The 15226-nt window shown below is 34.1% G+C and overlaps 1 protein-coding gene across 10 annotated transcripts in view; it reads left to right on the top strand.

Annotated features, from left to right (window-relative positions):
• LOC119084581 (synaptosomal-associated protein 25) overlaps nt 1–15226 on the top strand; it is a 73842-nt gene that overhangs the window by 18107 nt on the left and 40509 nt on the right. For all 10 annotated transcript variants that reach the window (XM_037194689.1, XM_037194683.1, XM_037194648.1 and 7 more), the window contains exons 2-3: nt 10589–10673; nt 10756–10797. In XM_037194689.1, the coding sequence (XP_037050584.1) occupies nt 10590–10673; nt 10756–10797 (126 nt within the window). In that variant the 5' untranslated portion in view covers nt 10589. The remainder of the gene's footprint in view (nt 1–10588; nt 10674–10755; nt 10798–15226) is intronic.

The raw sequence follows: 15226 nt of genomic DNA, 5'->3' as shown, positions 1-15226 counted from the left end.
TTTTCTACTTTTTTTACAGTTTTTCAAATCTTAGAAGCGAGATAATTTTGGAAAAGTCAAGTGAATGGTTCACTCGAATTTTCTTGATTTCAAGTAAATTAACAAAATCGAAAAAATTAAGGAAAATTCGAGAAAACGAAGAAAACTTTTCTCAAAAATCGGCAGACCTATTCACTGTATCAGTTAATAGCACTTATTTTCAGTGAGATACTGATACTACACTGTCAGTCAGAGACATTGACATTCGAGTGATTGAATGTGATGACATGACAAGGTTTTTAATTATTGTATAAAATTACATCCTTGATCGCGGCGAATTCAACACGAATTCAAGGAACGAGTTTTCCACATGGACATCCGAGATACCATCTTTTTCTGTTATAAAGTTATCCTGCTTGACGGAAATTGAAATATCGAGCTGTTATGTAATAAGTATAGTAATCTGTTGCTACAAATGAAAAAGAAAGGACGACGATATTTAATGATGAAATAAAATTGACGAATCACTTTTTTTCGTGGTGTCATTGAAGAACTTTCTCTACACTTCATTCTACTTCAATTAAAAAGAAAAAGCATAATGGTGAAGTATAAAGAGTAAATTTACGGAACGTTGGCTAACAAAAACCGACTATAAATCAAATCACAAATTTTTACGTTTACATTATTTACAATTACTGTACTGTACTTCAAATTGAACGAGTCTGTGTGCCACATTTTGTGCAAACGTGTCAAACGATGTGAAAATCACATAAATGTTTTTCCATTTTCAATTTCATTTTCATAATTGAGACGATTTAATTTTACGTATAAAAGTGGATTTAAATGGACTGTTGCACACATTGTAAAATCAATATACAAAACAATTTTCGCATTATAGATACAACAAATCGGTTTTTATGACAACAATGCACTTGAATGAGACGAAATATATCCAATTTACATACATTAGTGAACAAATAAATTTGAAATAATTTGAAGTGCGAATGATTTCTGATGGGTATAACACCTGTAGTGGTGAGCCGGTCGGCTTGTATTTCGTAACCATAACATAACCTATATATACTTTTCGAAACAAAAGCGATAATTGATATAACTGATTTGCGTTTAAGCTAGAGAGACAAACTGATGGACAGTGAAAATGCACTTGCAGTACATACACATGTAAAATATCTTACGTAATTGATTATAAGTTATTGTTTTGGGTCGTGCTTTTACTCCACTCGCCTTCGGCTCGTTCACACTTGTCAAAACAACAAACCGCTGTTCATTAATCCGTTCATATATATTTCTTTACGGCGAATGCCAGTGTTGTTTTCTTTAAAACTTCGATCCATTCCTTATACCTTACACTCCTCTCACAACAAAGTTTGAAGTATTCTTTATTGCCACAAAAAAAAAATCTTTCAATCGTCTCGTATAACTGGTGAGTTATATCTTTGCACAAGCTTATTGTCCTTTTGACAATTTCTGTTCTTTTTGCCGTTTAGTTTGTTGTTGTCAATTCGATTCTATAGCTACAAGAAGTCGATAAATATGTTAAAGTGTCTTACTGGGTCACACTTATGGGCTAATAAATAAAATGGGCTAAGATCTTAATCAAAAGAGCGCCACAATTCAAAGCGCACTCCATTTACAGAATGGTGGTCTTTTTCGAGTATGTTAGAATGCTTCCACCGACGTGCGGGTATCTTATGACGTAACGCATGTGATATCTGTTTCGCTATCCGTTTCGGTCTATATATTCCACCTATAAGCCACAAAAGTAGACCACTACTGTTTCAATTAAGTGAGATAATTAGTTTCTGTTTATGCTGATAATTTATTCATTTTATGGATTCAACACGTACAGTTTTCGGTGTTCATCTTCCTCTAATACAACAGTAACACCGCTCAATCATGATTTCAATTAATCAATCATACATCTGCTTCACATTCTACTACTCAACTGCAAACGCAAGTATTGCTTTTCGTATTGGCAGAAGTTTTGCTGTACGTAGATTGAATAGTTTTTTAAATTGTCTTCATGATTGCCAGTAAACGAGAATCACTTTTTTGTTACTGTATGCTGTTATAACAATCTAGAACATAAAACAGGCAATGAAATATGCATACAATATAGCTTCATAAAACCAGCTTATGTTGTTGTAACAATGGTTCAGATCAGTGAGGGCAGCAATACACAAATTAAAGCCACCACCCTCTAAGCACACACATCAATACACACCGTAAATTCCATCTAAATTACAACCAAGAGAATCTCTTTCAGGACAAATATTTTGAAATTTTATTGTAAATTGATTCATTTCCTTTCATAAATTTACTACAACATCCAAGTACATTTTGTCATCCATCCTGGTAACCTCTTTAACATATTTCCAGTTCGTGTAATTATCTTTTTATACCGGAAAAAAATTATGTTGGAAGTCGTTTCAGGAAAAAGAAAATGCAAAATTTTGCAGCTATCTGAAATGACTAATTCTTTTCAAGACTTTTTTTTCTCCACTGAAACATTGTTTGCTAAAGTAGCTGAGTAAAAAGCCATGCCTATGATAAAAAGTATGAAGAAAAAGAATGAAAAAAAACCAACGCCCGTAATGGATGATGTTAATTTCAAAACCTTTGTAATTAGTTTCGTAACTTTTTTTTCCTGCAGTGAGATGCAGCTTTTGTAGTTTAAAATTTAGTTAAATTGTCGTTTTATTTTTATCATACTTTGTATGCGGAGGCGGAGGGTATTATAGGAAATATATGCAGACAAAACATCTAATCGATAAATTGTTCTCGGTAACAAAATAAATTAATCTCGTCGTGCCACTGTCCCCATTCATTATGTAGAGATTTTTCGTTCAATTTTTTTTTTTTTGTTCTCTACCAAATGTCCTTTTGTTCACTTGAATCATAAAATCAATTTAATTTGAACAATTTATCGATTTCAAAGTTATTCAGGTTTTTGTTTTTAATTTTTCGCGACCGCAAACCAAACAGGGGCGTCTACAATTTATCAAAATAAATATCAACATTTGCATAGATCGATGTGTGCTATTTGGATTGTTTGCATTTCAACCGAGAAGCTTTTATGAACATTCTCATTCGGTGCAATTAAAATTGTACGATTAATTAATGTCAATGTTATTTTAGCTTCTGACGCGTAGAGTCTGTAACGGTAAAATGGATGGTAATATAGCACCGTAACAAATTGTTTTCCTATGAGTCCTATTAATCACAATGATAGTTTTAGAAAAAAAAATAGAGAGGTAAAAACCTCCTTGTCTGGTGGTATAAATAGAGGTGTGCACCGCCGATTTTACGCCGGCGCGCCGCCGATTTTTTGCTATATTTTCGGCGCGCCGCCGCCGAAAAATAATAGCTCACGCCGCCGCCGCCGCCGATTGTATTTTCGTCGCGCCGAAATTTTATACGTTTAGTGCTTTCAGCCATTTTAATGGGCGGCAATATAAACTTAAATTGAAAAATCTATACAAAAGTGTGTGCCTGAGTACAAGCTTTAGCAAATGTTTATCTCTCTTAATTTATAAGTCAGGTTTCTATATGCGTAGAAATGAGTTTTTGGTTAAAAAAAATTTGTAAAAACTTTGGGTTTTTCTTCTTACCTGCACTGTACGACAGTGATTTTGTTTCTGATGCTACGATAGGGTTATCTTCGAAGTAGCTTTCCATAACGTATCCTATTTCCATCAGTAGATGGCAAGTGTTTTATGCAAATTTTTAAATACTAGTCCAAAGAAAAAGTTTGCTGCTGTCTTGGGAAGGGTATCGATGGATACAACTGGGGATCACCATCGATACCCGAGGTCGAAACAGCATTTGTATTTTCTGTATCCTCACTTACCGTGAACCCTTGGGTACGTTACTCTATTTTCTGTGCAATGGAATGAAGCGTGGCAGACGGCAGGCGGCAGACGACGTTTCTCTTATTGTCTGTTGATGCAGATAAGAGGAAGAAGAAAGAGAACAAAATTCAGTGAATCAGTCAAAACTGTGTGATACTAATGTAATTGTAAAGTGGCAAACTTAAGACCTTATATGGAATTTGGGTGGAAAATGGCGCAAATCACATGTTTCAGGAATTTATAAAGTTTTTTTTTTTTTTTTTTTTTTTAAAAAACATGGCATGAAACCATGTTTTGACACCTTTATTGGTATGCTATAGTACAATCTTAACTTATATGTTAATTTATTACTATTGATGACAAATGTTACCAACTGTCTCTCTGTTAGAGACAACCAGCCGAACGTGTGTGAGTTTTTCCATTCCATTGATTGGATCTCATTTTGATGATGGTAGCATCGTTCACTGCGACATCTGTATTTCAGCAACCCAGACCTTGAGAACATTCTCTTCAACGACATAGCCAAGCACCTTACTATATCGCTTGCTTGATTGCTGATTGAAGAGCTTTTCCCATGATAATACCGACCAGAAATTCTATGAGAATGTCTTCTACGACGTAGCCAAGCACCTTACTAAATCGCTTGCTGACTGCTGACTGAAGAGCTTTTTGTTCCCACCATTTGCTGATAGATGGCGATTGGTGTCTGATGTATTCGCTCGTTGGATTCGTATATCACATAGCATTAATAATTTTTTTTATTAATGTGTCAGCGATTTCGAACTTACGAACTTTCAGCACAATAATTCAGTGTGAGGCTAACGACTTACACACTGCGCTCCATTTATAAAGTGGAAAATCTTTTCGGTTTCAAGTTTTTTCGTCAAAAGACGAGACACGGATATCTTTATTTTCAATTTTTAGCTGCTTTATGTAAAAAATTTGGGAAAAAATCATTTTGGCGTAGTCTATACACTTATTACGCTTATTACTTATAAATTTAAGTTTATCTGAATCTCTTATTTGCGAAAACCTTCTACTACGATCTCACTCCTACATCGAAGATGGACTAAAGCAACGCACTTCTCGCTCCTCGTTCCCTAACTAAATTAAATTAACACCAACAACAAAAACAAACACAACAACAGCCTGATTACAACAGAAAAATGAGAGCAAATAAGAAAAAACGAGAGTAAACAATAAAAACAAACAGAGCTACTTCAGCTCTTCCCTCCAAATTGTGAGTGATTCAAGAGAAAAATCGCTGTTTCGACCTCAGGTGTTAATAGCGGTCCCAGGCCAGCGTGGTCTGGCCATCGTCAGTTGCTCTAAGAACACCCTTCACAAGACAGCAGCAAACGTTTGACTTGAACTGGTATTTTAAAGTTTGTATGAAAACGTTTTGCCATCTACTGATGGGAAAGGACATTTCAGTGAAAAGCTACTTCGAATAAACCCATCGTAGCATCACATAACAGAAGTGCGTTGACTAAAGGCAACAGGAACGGGTATTGCATAAATTGAAAGATAATAGTAGTGAGTTTGCGTAAATGGCATACATTATAGTTGGAAATAAGAAACCTGCAGAACATCTAGTATGAAGATGTGACTTAAAATTTCCAACTGATAAGTTAACTTATATGTCATTTACGCAAACTCACTAATCATTCTTGGATTCATTAAATTAGATGTTTTTAAAATAATAGGTCAGTTATTGTACATTCAAAATATAAAAGGTGAGATACGTCTCAGTTGATTCCCCTTGTATAAGTGGTTGATACTTCAGATCGCAAGACAGTAAGAATTCAGTGTTTTTGCATTATTTTCGAAAAATTTAGATTTTTTTGTAAATTTATCGGCGCGCCGATCGGCGCACCGCCGCCGACTATAAATTTCTCCCGGCGCGCCGCCGCCGATTCCTTACCAGTCGGCGCACCGCCGCCGACTATTTTAAGATCGGCGCACACCTCTAGGTATAAATCATAGTTCACTGGGGACATTCAGCGATTACACAGAAATGGGGTTAAGCGATGTAGGTATTTATTAGGGATATATCAAACAATTAAAAATCACAGCAGTATGGTATCGACTGGACACTATCTACACCTCTCTGTAGAATCGTTAATCTTCTGATAATTTGGGTTTATCTCTCGGTAGCAGACATAAAAACTATTACATAACTTCTTCCAAGTATTAAATCTTGATTCCATAAATTGTTACTTCTCGGAAATTTATGGGATGTTCCTGTCTGGTGGGAACAGTTCTAGTCGTATTTGTGGAAGGAGAATAAAGCTATCGCGTGTCAAAATAAAAATTTGGAATAAGGACATTATTCATAAACACATTTCGTGACAGTAGTAACCATCCTACACTATCACTAATAATCAGGGCTTGACCCTTGGAGGGCTCAAACTCATTTGCGAAACACCCCAAAATTATAAATTTTGTATGGCTCAGTTTGTATGACTTCGAACCATGCTGGATGGCATGCTTTTATAAATTGACTGAAGCTTAATCGGGGATTTAACTTTAAAATCAAAATACTTTTTCGATGTGTGAAAAAGCCATTTTGTTGGGTTCATCAATAAGTAACAGAGAATGTGACATTATCCCAGCATTTAAACGTATTTTTCGAGTGTAAATTTTCGGCACGTGAATGTGTACGTATTTAATGCTAACCGGATTAAAATTGCCTTCCGTATAATAATTCCACATTTTCTTTGACGGTATGTGTGTGCACAACATTAACAGGCTATACAAAGATTCAAGGTCAACAGAAATGTTTTCTTTATGTCGCGCTTCGGTGTTTTACAGTGGAAATACATTGTTCTGATTTACACCTCGTTTAATTGTGGAATTATGTTTAATATAAATTTGTGACGTGTTTTAAATGGAATAACTGTAAATTTTGCAGAAAACAAGGAATGTCGGAGTCTATGCAATAAATTATATTTCGTATGGCCATTACAGTATAGAGTTTTACCTGATATAATAGCAACTGTATTTAGGGAATAAGCCAGCTAAACGAAAATTAACTGGCCTATAAATCATTTGACCTAGTGTACCTAGTGTATTGTCGACCGAGAGGATAGTGAAATATCTTACCACTTTAAAAATTTTAAACACCGAGAAATACGCAAAAACGTTCCGCTTAGCCACTTCGATACTTCCATCGCCTGAAAGGAGCGATTACACAAAATTCTTATTGATGCTTCGAACTACCAAACTTTGACCATTTTCGCTTTTCTTTTGAACATTTTCGAAATTAACGTGAGCATTCCACTTGGTGTTTAATTTGTCTGCAATAACTCGTTATTCCCGGGATAAATCACTCAAGATATACAAGGCGCACAAGTCAAAACAAACATGTAAATGACACAAATCCGCTGAGTAAAATAATATATTCCGAAGATGATAAGTTTTCTCCATATCAAAGCTTTAGCTGTTGAACTTCGAAATCACACAGCGCTCTTTACACTCACACAAAAAAAATATATCGACCACAAACATAACATTCTGATGATTCGTAGCTAAACACATTCGTTATTTTTACGGTTTTATACCCCAAAAACATATCTCTCGTATTTATGGTAAAACAAATTACGATTATTTATTCAAATGTAATTTAAAAGAAACATTGATTCGAAATTAATTTACAATTTAAATAAATTATAAGCGAATGCGAATACCAGCCACACAACAAAAAAGCGTACGAATTAATAATTAAAATGCTAGAAAAAAGGGGTTCGTTTCCGTGTAAGTAGCATTAACTTTTGATTTACTTTTTTTCAACGAAAAATTTAATTTCAACGGCTACATTATGTTCTTAGGCTTGTAAACAGTAGATACATTAAAGGATCGTGCACAAATGACGTCATGCTATTTTATTGAATTTTTGACACCCCAAGAGCGTCAAGCGAACAGAGTCAAAAATGGATTAAATTCTTTGGAGCCGTAACACTGTCTTCAGCTCTCAACTCCTTGCTTATGATATGACGTCATTTGTAAAGGACCCCTAATTTGAAGTATTAAATAAGCGATTTGTGAACATCGCTCTTAGCTTCTTTGTGATTATCTTATAACCTCCAGCGATAAATTCCCCTGACGTGAGGCTAACAGATAATAAAACTTTTATCTTTACGAAATTCAAATGTATACAAAACTAAATTCAGGCAGGTACTTTTACCGCGCTTCATAAAAGTTTAACTAAATTCTTTACGAAATTCAAGTTTATGCAAAACCAAATTCGGGCCACTTTCTGACACATCTCCCTTTGTCAGTATCTGTCTCCTTTTCGATAAAACTCTTTCCCCTTCCACCCTCCGTGCCGTGTTATGAGAATAGAATAAGATTTCTTTTAAAAGTACCAACTGTGGTCGTATATGCAGCAATTTGTTTGAATAAAATTTTAGTTTGTTCAATTCTACAGTGTCTGATTAACAAAATGTTGTCGACATTTTATAGAAAATAATCGAATTTTAAAGTTTCCTATCCACTTCATGGCGTTAAGCATTCGGGATTGTTAAATCCATAGTCCCGTCGAAATAACGGTAATACTGGAAACACAGAAATTATGGAGAAGAGTATCGCCAATACACACAATTTGTCATTGTCACTTAATGCTTTCTGCTTTGAAAGCAAATTTGTCCTTATTTCATTTTGTTTGTGGGACGTGCGTTAAAACGCCTACACAATGTTGCAACTTGTCAAGTGATTTGAATGTGGTTTCTTCTTAAGCAAAAAAAAACAAGTTTTCGCTGTTTACCCTTTTCAATAAGGTTCTTTTGTCCACACATTTTTGTTTTACTTTTACCTTTTTGAAAGCGAACAATCGCTTATATTACGACAAAAGAATTGCAACGTTGAAATGGTCATCAAACTAAAGTTGCAACATCATTTCTGCTCAACAGGATGTGAGCGCAATAAAAGACAACGTAAATGCACTCCGAAAATTCAATTACCATGATTTTGCATGCGAACTTGTATGCTAGCTTTTATAGTGAAATGCATAGACACCACATGAAGCGAAACATATAATTTGAAATAATTTTTCGGGGGTGGGTGGAATATGTACAACAACACACCACGGACAATCACGAAAAATCATATTTGAATCGCAAAATATATATTTGCAGACACAACTGCTATTAATGAAAGAAGCGAACATTCCATGTAAAATGACATGAAAAATCAGACGAAAAATCTAGCGCATACTCTTAACATTCGTTGTTTTGTACGTGATGGAGTCTCTTTCGCTTTAGTAAGAAGAAAATTGTTTTATTTTCCACTCTTGATAAAGTATCGATTTTCTTTGTGTCGATTCTTCTTAACGCTTAACTTGTACGTATAGTAAAATAATCGCCATGCATTATATATAGAGCAAGTTACAATGGCCAGATCAAGTAATTTAGTGTCGTATAAACAAAGTAAAAGACACATAGCATTTTCCGCGAATTTGCGAATGTTCTTTGTGAATGAACTTCGTAACATTTTTATTTTCGGTATTTAATGAGATCTTAACTTTGATGTATATGCGAGAAGGTCACGTTCCGAGAAAAATTCATTTCGGTCATTATTTACGTCAGGGTGAACTTTGAAGAATAACGACAGATTTCCGAAATTTCACATTTATGTTGACGATGTAGATCTGGTTAGAAATCAAAAAAAAAAAATTCTTTAGCATCCTGCCTACCATAATAAACTCTTTTGACTTGAAGATTTCAATTTTAAGAAATGTAATTAACAAAAAATATGATTTTAAAGTTAGCGTCTTTACAAACCATCGATGCGTCAGTTAGCGCACGTAAATTAGCCGAATTCAAATCTCTGGCAATTGAGACAATGCCATTCAAAAGTTGCCATTCTTAGAATTTTTGGTGAGGCATTTATATTAAGATTACCGCCATTTTATCTAATTTCAGGAATATTGATTAACAAATTGTAGAATAATGCGCACGCTGTAACTTTAGACACCCTGGAAAGTAGTAAAAGAGTCGAGGGTTACCTGCAAATAAAATTTAAAAAATCTAATATTTAATTTTTGATTTGCAGAAATTTATTTGGAGGTAGTCCACGACTCCTTTACTACTTTCCAGGGTGTCTAAAGTCGACAAGTCACAGTAACCGGCAAAGTGTTAAATACAGAAACGTCAGTGGAATTTAGACATGACTTTACTGCAGCTGTTTTTCAGCTGGTCCACTCATACAAACAAAAAATGCTTACGTCTGAGCGTATAAACAAGTAAGCACTTTTGTTTGGATGAGGGGGCCAGCTGAAAACCGCAAATGACGTCAAATGTAATTAAAGGAAATACCAGATTAGTTATTCCACATAGGAAATTGCTAACAACACTGTGCGAAACCAATAGAACCAATTTTTAATCATAAAATCATATATTGCAACCACTACGTAAAATACTAATAAATTAAGAGGTACACTTCTACATTCTCTTTAAGATTAAGATATCCATGTTTTACGAGTTTAGGTTCGACATTTTGTTTGTTTTTTCTTTTCTTCTCTGTTTTGATTTAATGCAACTGAATCAGATGTCAAATAATTGAACAGGACTTTCTTTTGCTTCCTTCACAAGTTGTATTTCATTCGTTATGTTATAAGAGATGACAGACTCACAATGGTTATGTTTACACAACAACAAAAATAAAATAAAAAACTTTTCGTAGTTCTGCCAAAATCTATCGCTATAAATAATCTAACATTCAATTTCTTTTACTTTTAGAATGCCAGCCCCACCTTCAGAAAATGGTGCACCCAGATCGGAGCTGCAAGAGTTGCAGCTCAAATCTCAACAAGTTACAGACGAAGTATTCACATTCGAATGTTCCACCATTATGATTTTACTTGATATTTATCTTCACTTTTTCTTTTTTAATTTTCTTCGTATAGTCGTTGGAGAGTACGCGGCGCATGATGGCATTATGTGAAGAGGTAATTTTTTTCATTTAAATTCTTGTATACGTCGCACATTTATTGTTTAAGAAATTGAATTATGAAAATAGAAAATATCGAAAGTTTTATCATTGAGGAAATTAAATTGAAAAATTTAGAAACTTTTTACAAATAAATGCGCCTCAGAGTCAAGCAAAAAGTTCGACAATGTTAATATATAATTGCGTCAAGTTTGTACGAGTTATCAGTTGTGTAAAACTAAAAAAAAACCTGAAATTAACCGCGTTTTTTATCGTCTTTGTCTAGCTACACATAGCAACGCAAGATAGACCTAATTCAAGTTTTTCATTTGGAATTAGATTTCTTTCTCGTTGCTATGTGTACATAGAATCAGATAATAATCACTTCAGAATCAATTTACCACTAATGCTACGTCTTTGTATACATCTTCTTCACTCCAAGCAACCTATTTTGAATATTATTTCATTAAAAGTTTGCTTCGTTGAGAAGGAGTTGTCTCCACTTAGGCATAGTGACGCGGTACGTTAAAATGGACAGGTTTCCACTGTGAAATTAAATTAAAGCGCACAAGACTTAAATAACCTGCTCTTATAACATAAGAAGAAGTATTATGATATTGGTAGTCATAAAATATGATACTCGTGTATCATCGGTCGGTATATATCAAAAAATGTCTCAACAAGCCCTTGCTTCATCTTTATTTGTACGTTTTTTTTGATGTCGCAACTGGACACAGGTTCTAATAAAAATGACAACTTATTATAATAACGGATGAGTGTTATTTCCGAAAAAGATAGAACACTTTCAGGTGTAACCCGTATTTTTCTAGCAGCTTTTAGAGTTTTAAAAGCAAAGTTTGCACATATATTTGAACGTGAACAAATGCAAGTTTTTTCATACCTTCATAAGCCACACAAATGCGATTTGTGTTGATTCTTCCATAAAAACGAAGTGCAATGTATCTACAATTGTTGAATTTTCAACCACCAGATTGACTAAGTCATCAATCATATGTGATTGAATCGAATGCAAAGCATTCAGCACTTCAACAACGAATCCGTGTCGGTAGCCAGACACAATATCGAATCGAACATAAACATTCGACTACTGTTTCGATCTGAGCGAAGATTTACATACGTCTTTCAACGTTTTGCATTAATATGCAGTTCAAAAATACCATTTCTCATCAGGCCATTGCGACAGTGGTATTTGATACAATGTTCTAAGAACACTATACCGACTTGCGCACGAACAAGTTTTGCGAATCATAGTCGAAATGAAATATCAACTCATCACCAAATTTGCTAACTCGTGGCCAGTCAGTCTTTACCAAAGGCCACCTTCTTTAGTTTAAAGAAGTGTTTTTGAACATTATCTACAGATGTGGTTTACTCGTTTTTCTCTAAGGATTTTCTAGGAAGTTAAGAAGCTACGTTAACAATGGAAGTTATCTTTATATTTGTTAAATCTAACCCCTAACACTAGATGACCCAAGAATAGTTTGCTTTGACTTTTTGTCTCCCAGTTTCCTTTGATCTATAAGATTCTAGCGGTGTTCTCTCTTGTGTTACCTTCAAGTATCAAACGCGCTCAAGATTATTTTTTTTTCGAAAATTTATGATCTCCCTATTCTACAAAGTAACTTTTGTTTTTATTGAACGAAACACTTCGATAAAATAGCCTTACCGATGCGATGATATATAACCAAACCGATTTAAGTTTCTCACCATTTATACTAGAATCACTAAAAAAAATTAGAGTTGGAGCTTTGGACACCCATTATTCATTAAGATCGATTAATATCGATCCGGTATTATCGTTTACAACGAAACGAAATCACACTACTTAATTTTATGTGCTTGTGTCGTAAAATCATCCTCCACTTCCTCCACCATCCAGATGTCATATAGAAAATTCTCTTACTTTCACATCGGCAAACAAGAAATGATAAATTCTTTATCTTACTCTGTTTTTTCTCTCGCTCTCGGTGACACCATAAATATGGAATATTATCCTCTTGTTCCTTGCAATCATCTATAGAAACGTTTTCAATTTTTCCTTTTAATATTTTTTGTGGAAATGTGTGTGCATGAATAGCGTTATGCCATAAGTTACATTTTTACAGATATGATGTGACTGAGTACCGAAATGGAGTCGATACGTTGAAAATTGATTATTTTCATCTATTATGCTTTTAATCTTTTTATGTATTTTTTCCTACAGCATCGCAAACGGATTGTGAATGATTTTTGAGTGTAAATGTTACCGTTCCAATCGCATTAACCTTTTTTCCTTTTCACTTCTTGCGATTAGCTGGTGGAGAATTTTGTGGAATTGGATTTTACTTTGTCGGATTAATTGATCCAAAAAAACAGCTACTTTAAATTGTAACTCTTGTTTTTTTACATTTTGCAATTTAAACTTTGATTTATCGGTTGTAGGAATGAACGTGTTTCGTCTTCACGACGACTCGTCATTGTTTCATTAGTTTCGTTTAAATGTCGTTTAGAAAAATTTCTTCCTCACCGACCGACCGTTCGCTGTAGGAAGTCAATCCAAGTCATTCGAAAATGTAGAATTACCATCCGTAAAGTGATAGCCCGTAGCTCTGAGCGGAGATGTTATTTTAGGGTTATTGTTTAAATTGAAGACTTGGATTTAAAAGACATGAAAGGTTATTTGACCGAAAATGTCGTAAAAATTGTGGCTAGGAAATTTGCCAATTTGCAGCCACTGTCAAAAAAACGGAAAACCAAATAATTTTATCTATGAAGAGAAGGAAGACGTATTTTCGACGCCTTTGGCATGTAAAACTTTATACGCAACTCGTGGGAAAAAATGTTTTTGAAGTGAGGTAAACCGTAGACCAATTTTTGTTTTGTTTGTAATTTGATACGGAAAATACAGCGACTAAATTCTTATCAATTAATTCATTCTTTATCAATATGAACGAACTTAGCTTATCATTTACCATTAAGGAAGCATTATGCAACACAATCTGAAAACTAGAATCATTATTTTGAAGTTCCACAGGAAGTAATACTGAATTTCCAACTATAAAATGGTGCTTGTAAGTTTCATTCGTTGTGTGCGAAATGCTTCCTCTATGGCAAAATAATCGTCTACCCTTTAAGAGAATGCATCCCTTCCCTTCTATTCGATATTAACACACATTTTTCTCTCTAGTTGCGTATAAATAACAAAATTGTATTAAATATTTGTGTGTTAAATGTTGTCGCACCTGTTTTGTAATCTTGATTAAATGATGCGGTGTCTTTATATATTATACGCTTAGTTTCGATGTGAAAATATTTGGAATAGTAAATAAGATTCATTGCCGATGTAAACTTTAGCCGTACAGGAACTGTTCATAAATGAGCTGAAGCTAAAGCATTCCATCTGCATAAGATTACGTGTGTGCGCGTAAAGTAATTTTTAATCTTGTCTTGATATAAATGTTAGTTGCTACGTGTTGAAAGAACAATGATTGGCGAACGTTTCATCAGAGCTTAACATTTTCATCAACACTATCGTTTCGAAGTTGTAGTAGTGGATGTCGCAAATGAAACTAAATGAAATAACTAGAATTTAGAAGACGTGACCATTAAACACGAGCCATATATACGGATAAATATTGAAAATTCGAGAAATTATAGAGTATAATGGAAAAAATTAGTCCAGTTGACCAAAAGACAAATGAAACATTCGGAAAAATTTCTTATAATATTGTTGAAGTACTAGACTTCAAGCCATATAAAAAATTTGTTTGACTAAGGCATTTTCATAAAAAGTTTAAAAGATGACCGAGGAACACACAAAGACAAGACGTTAATTTTCAACTTTTCATTTGGAGTTATGTGAAACATGAAGGGAACACATGTAACATGTAAATGAATATTGCTAGGATGTTAAACAACAGTCATACTAAGTCACTTGAAGTGCTCGTGCCCGTCAATGTAATACAAGTAAAGTAATTTTGACATTCATAGAATGTAAAATAGCAAAAATACTTATCCTGTTTTGTATAATGTTCACATGTTAACGTAAAATTCGGTTCGTTGGCACGTTCAAAGAAAATTATTTCATTTAAAATATCAACTGAAAGAACGTAAAAAGAAAACTACCCCTAGAAGGTTGTGTGCTGTGCATGAATTTCATTTCATTTTTTCTTTGTGCCATGTTCTATGCTTGTAAATTTCTATCCTCGTGCTAGTGTCGAGTTTTGCATAACACTTTTCATAATATTAGTTCTATGTAATATCCCACAAAATGGATGGTGGCTACATAATTTAAATAAAACTTTTGATCACACTACATCACTTACACCGACTTTTTATGTTGCAAATTTTATATTTTGTTATTGTCCATTAACTGCTACTTCCTTACTGCCAGAACGGTTGTCATGGTTGTTTTTGACTCTCTTATGCCACAAAAAAGGTATATCTAG

Source organism: Bradysia coprophila, chromosome X (genome assembly GCF_014529535.1).
Source record: "Bradysia coprophila strain Holo2 chromosome X, BU_Bcop_v1, whole genome shotgun sequence".
Lineage (NCBI taxonomy): Eukaryota > Metazoa > Arthropoda > Insecta > Diptera > Sciaridae > Bradysia > Bradysia coprophila.
This window is presented reverse-complemented; position numbering and strand designations above follow the sequence as displayed.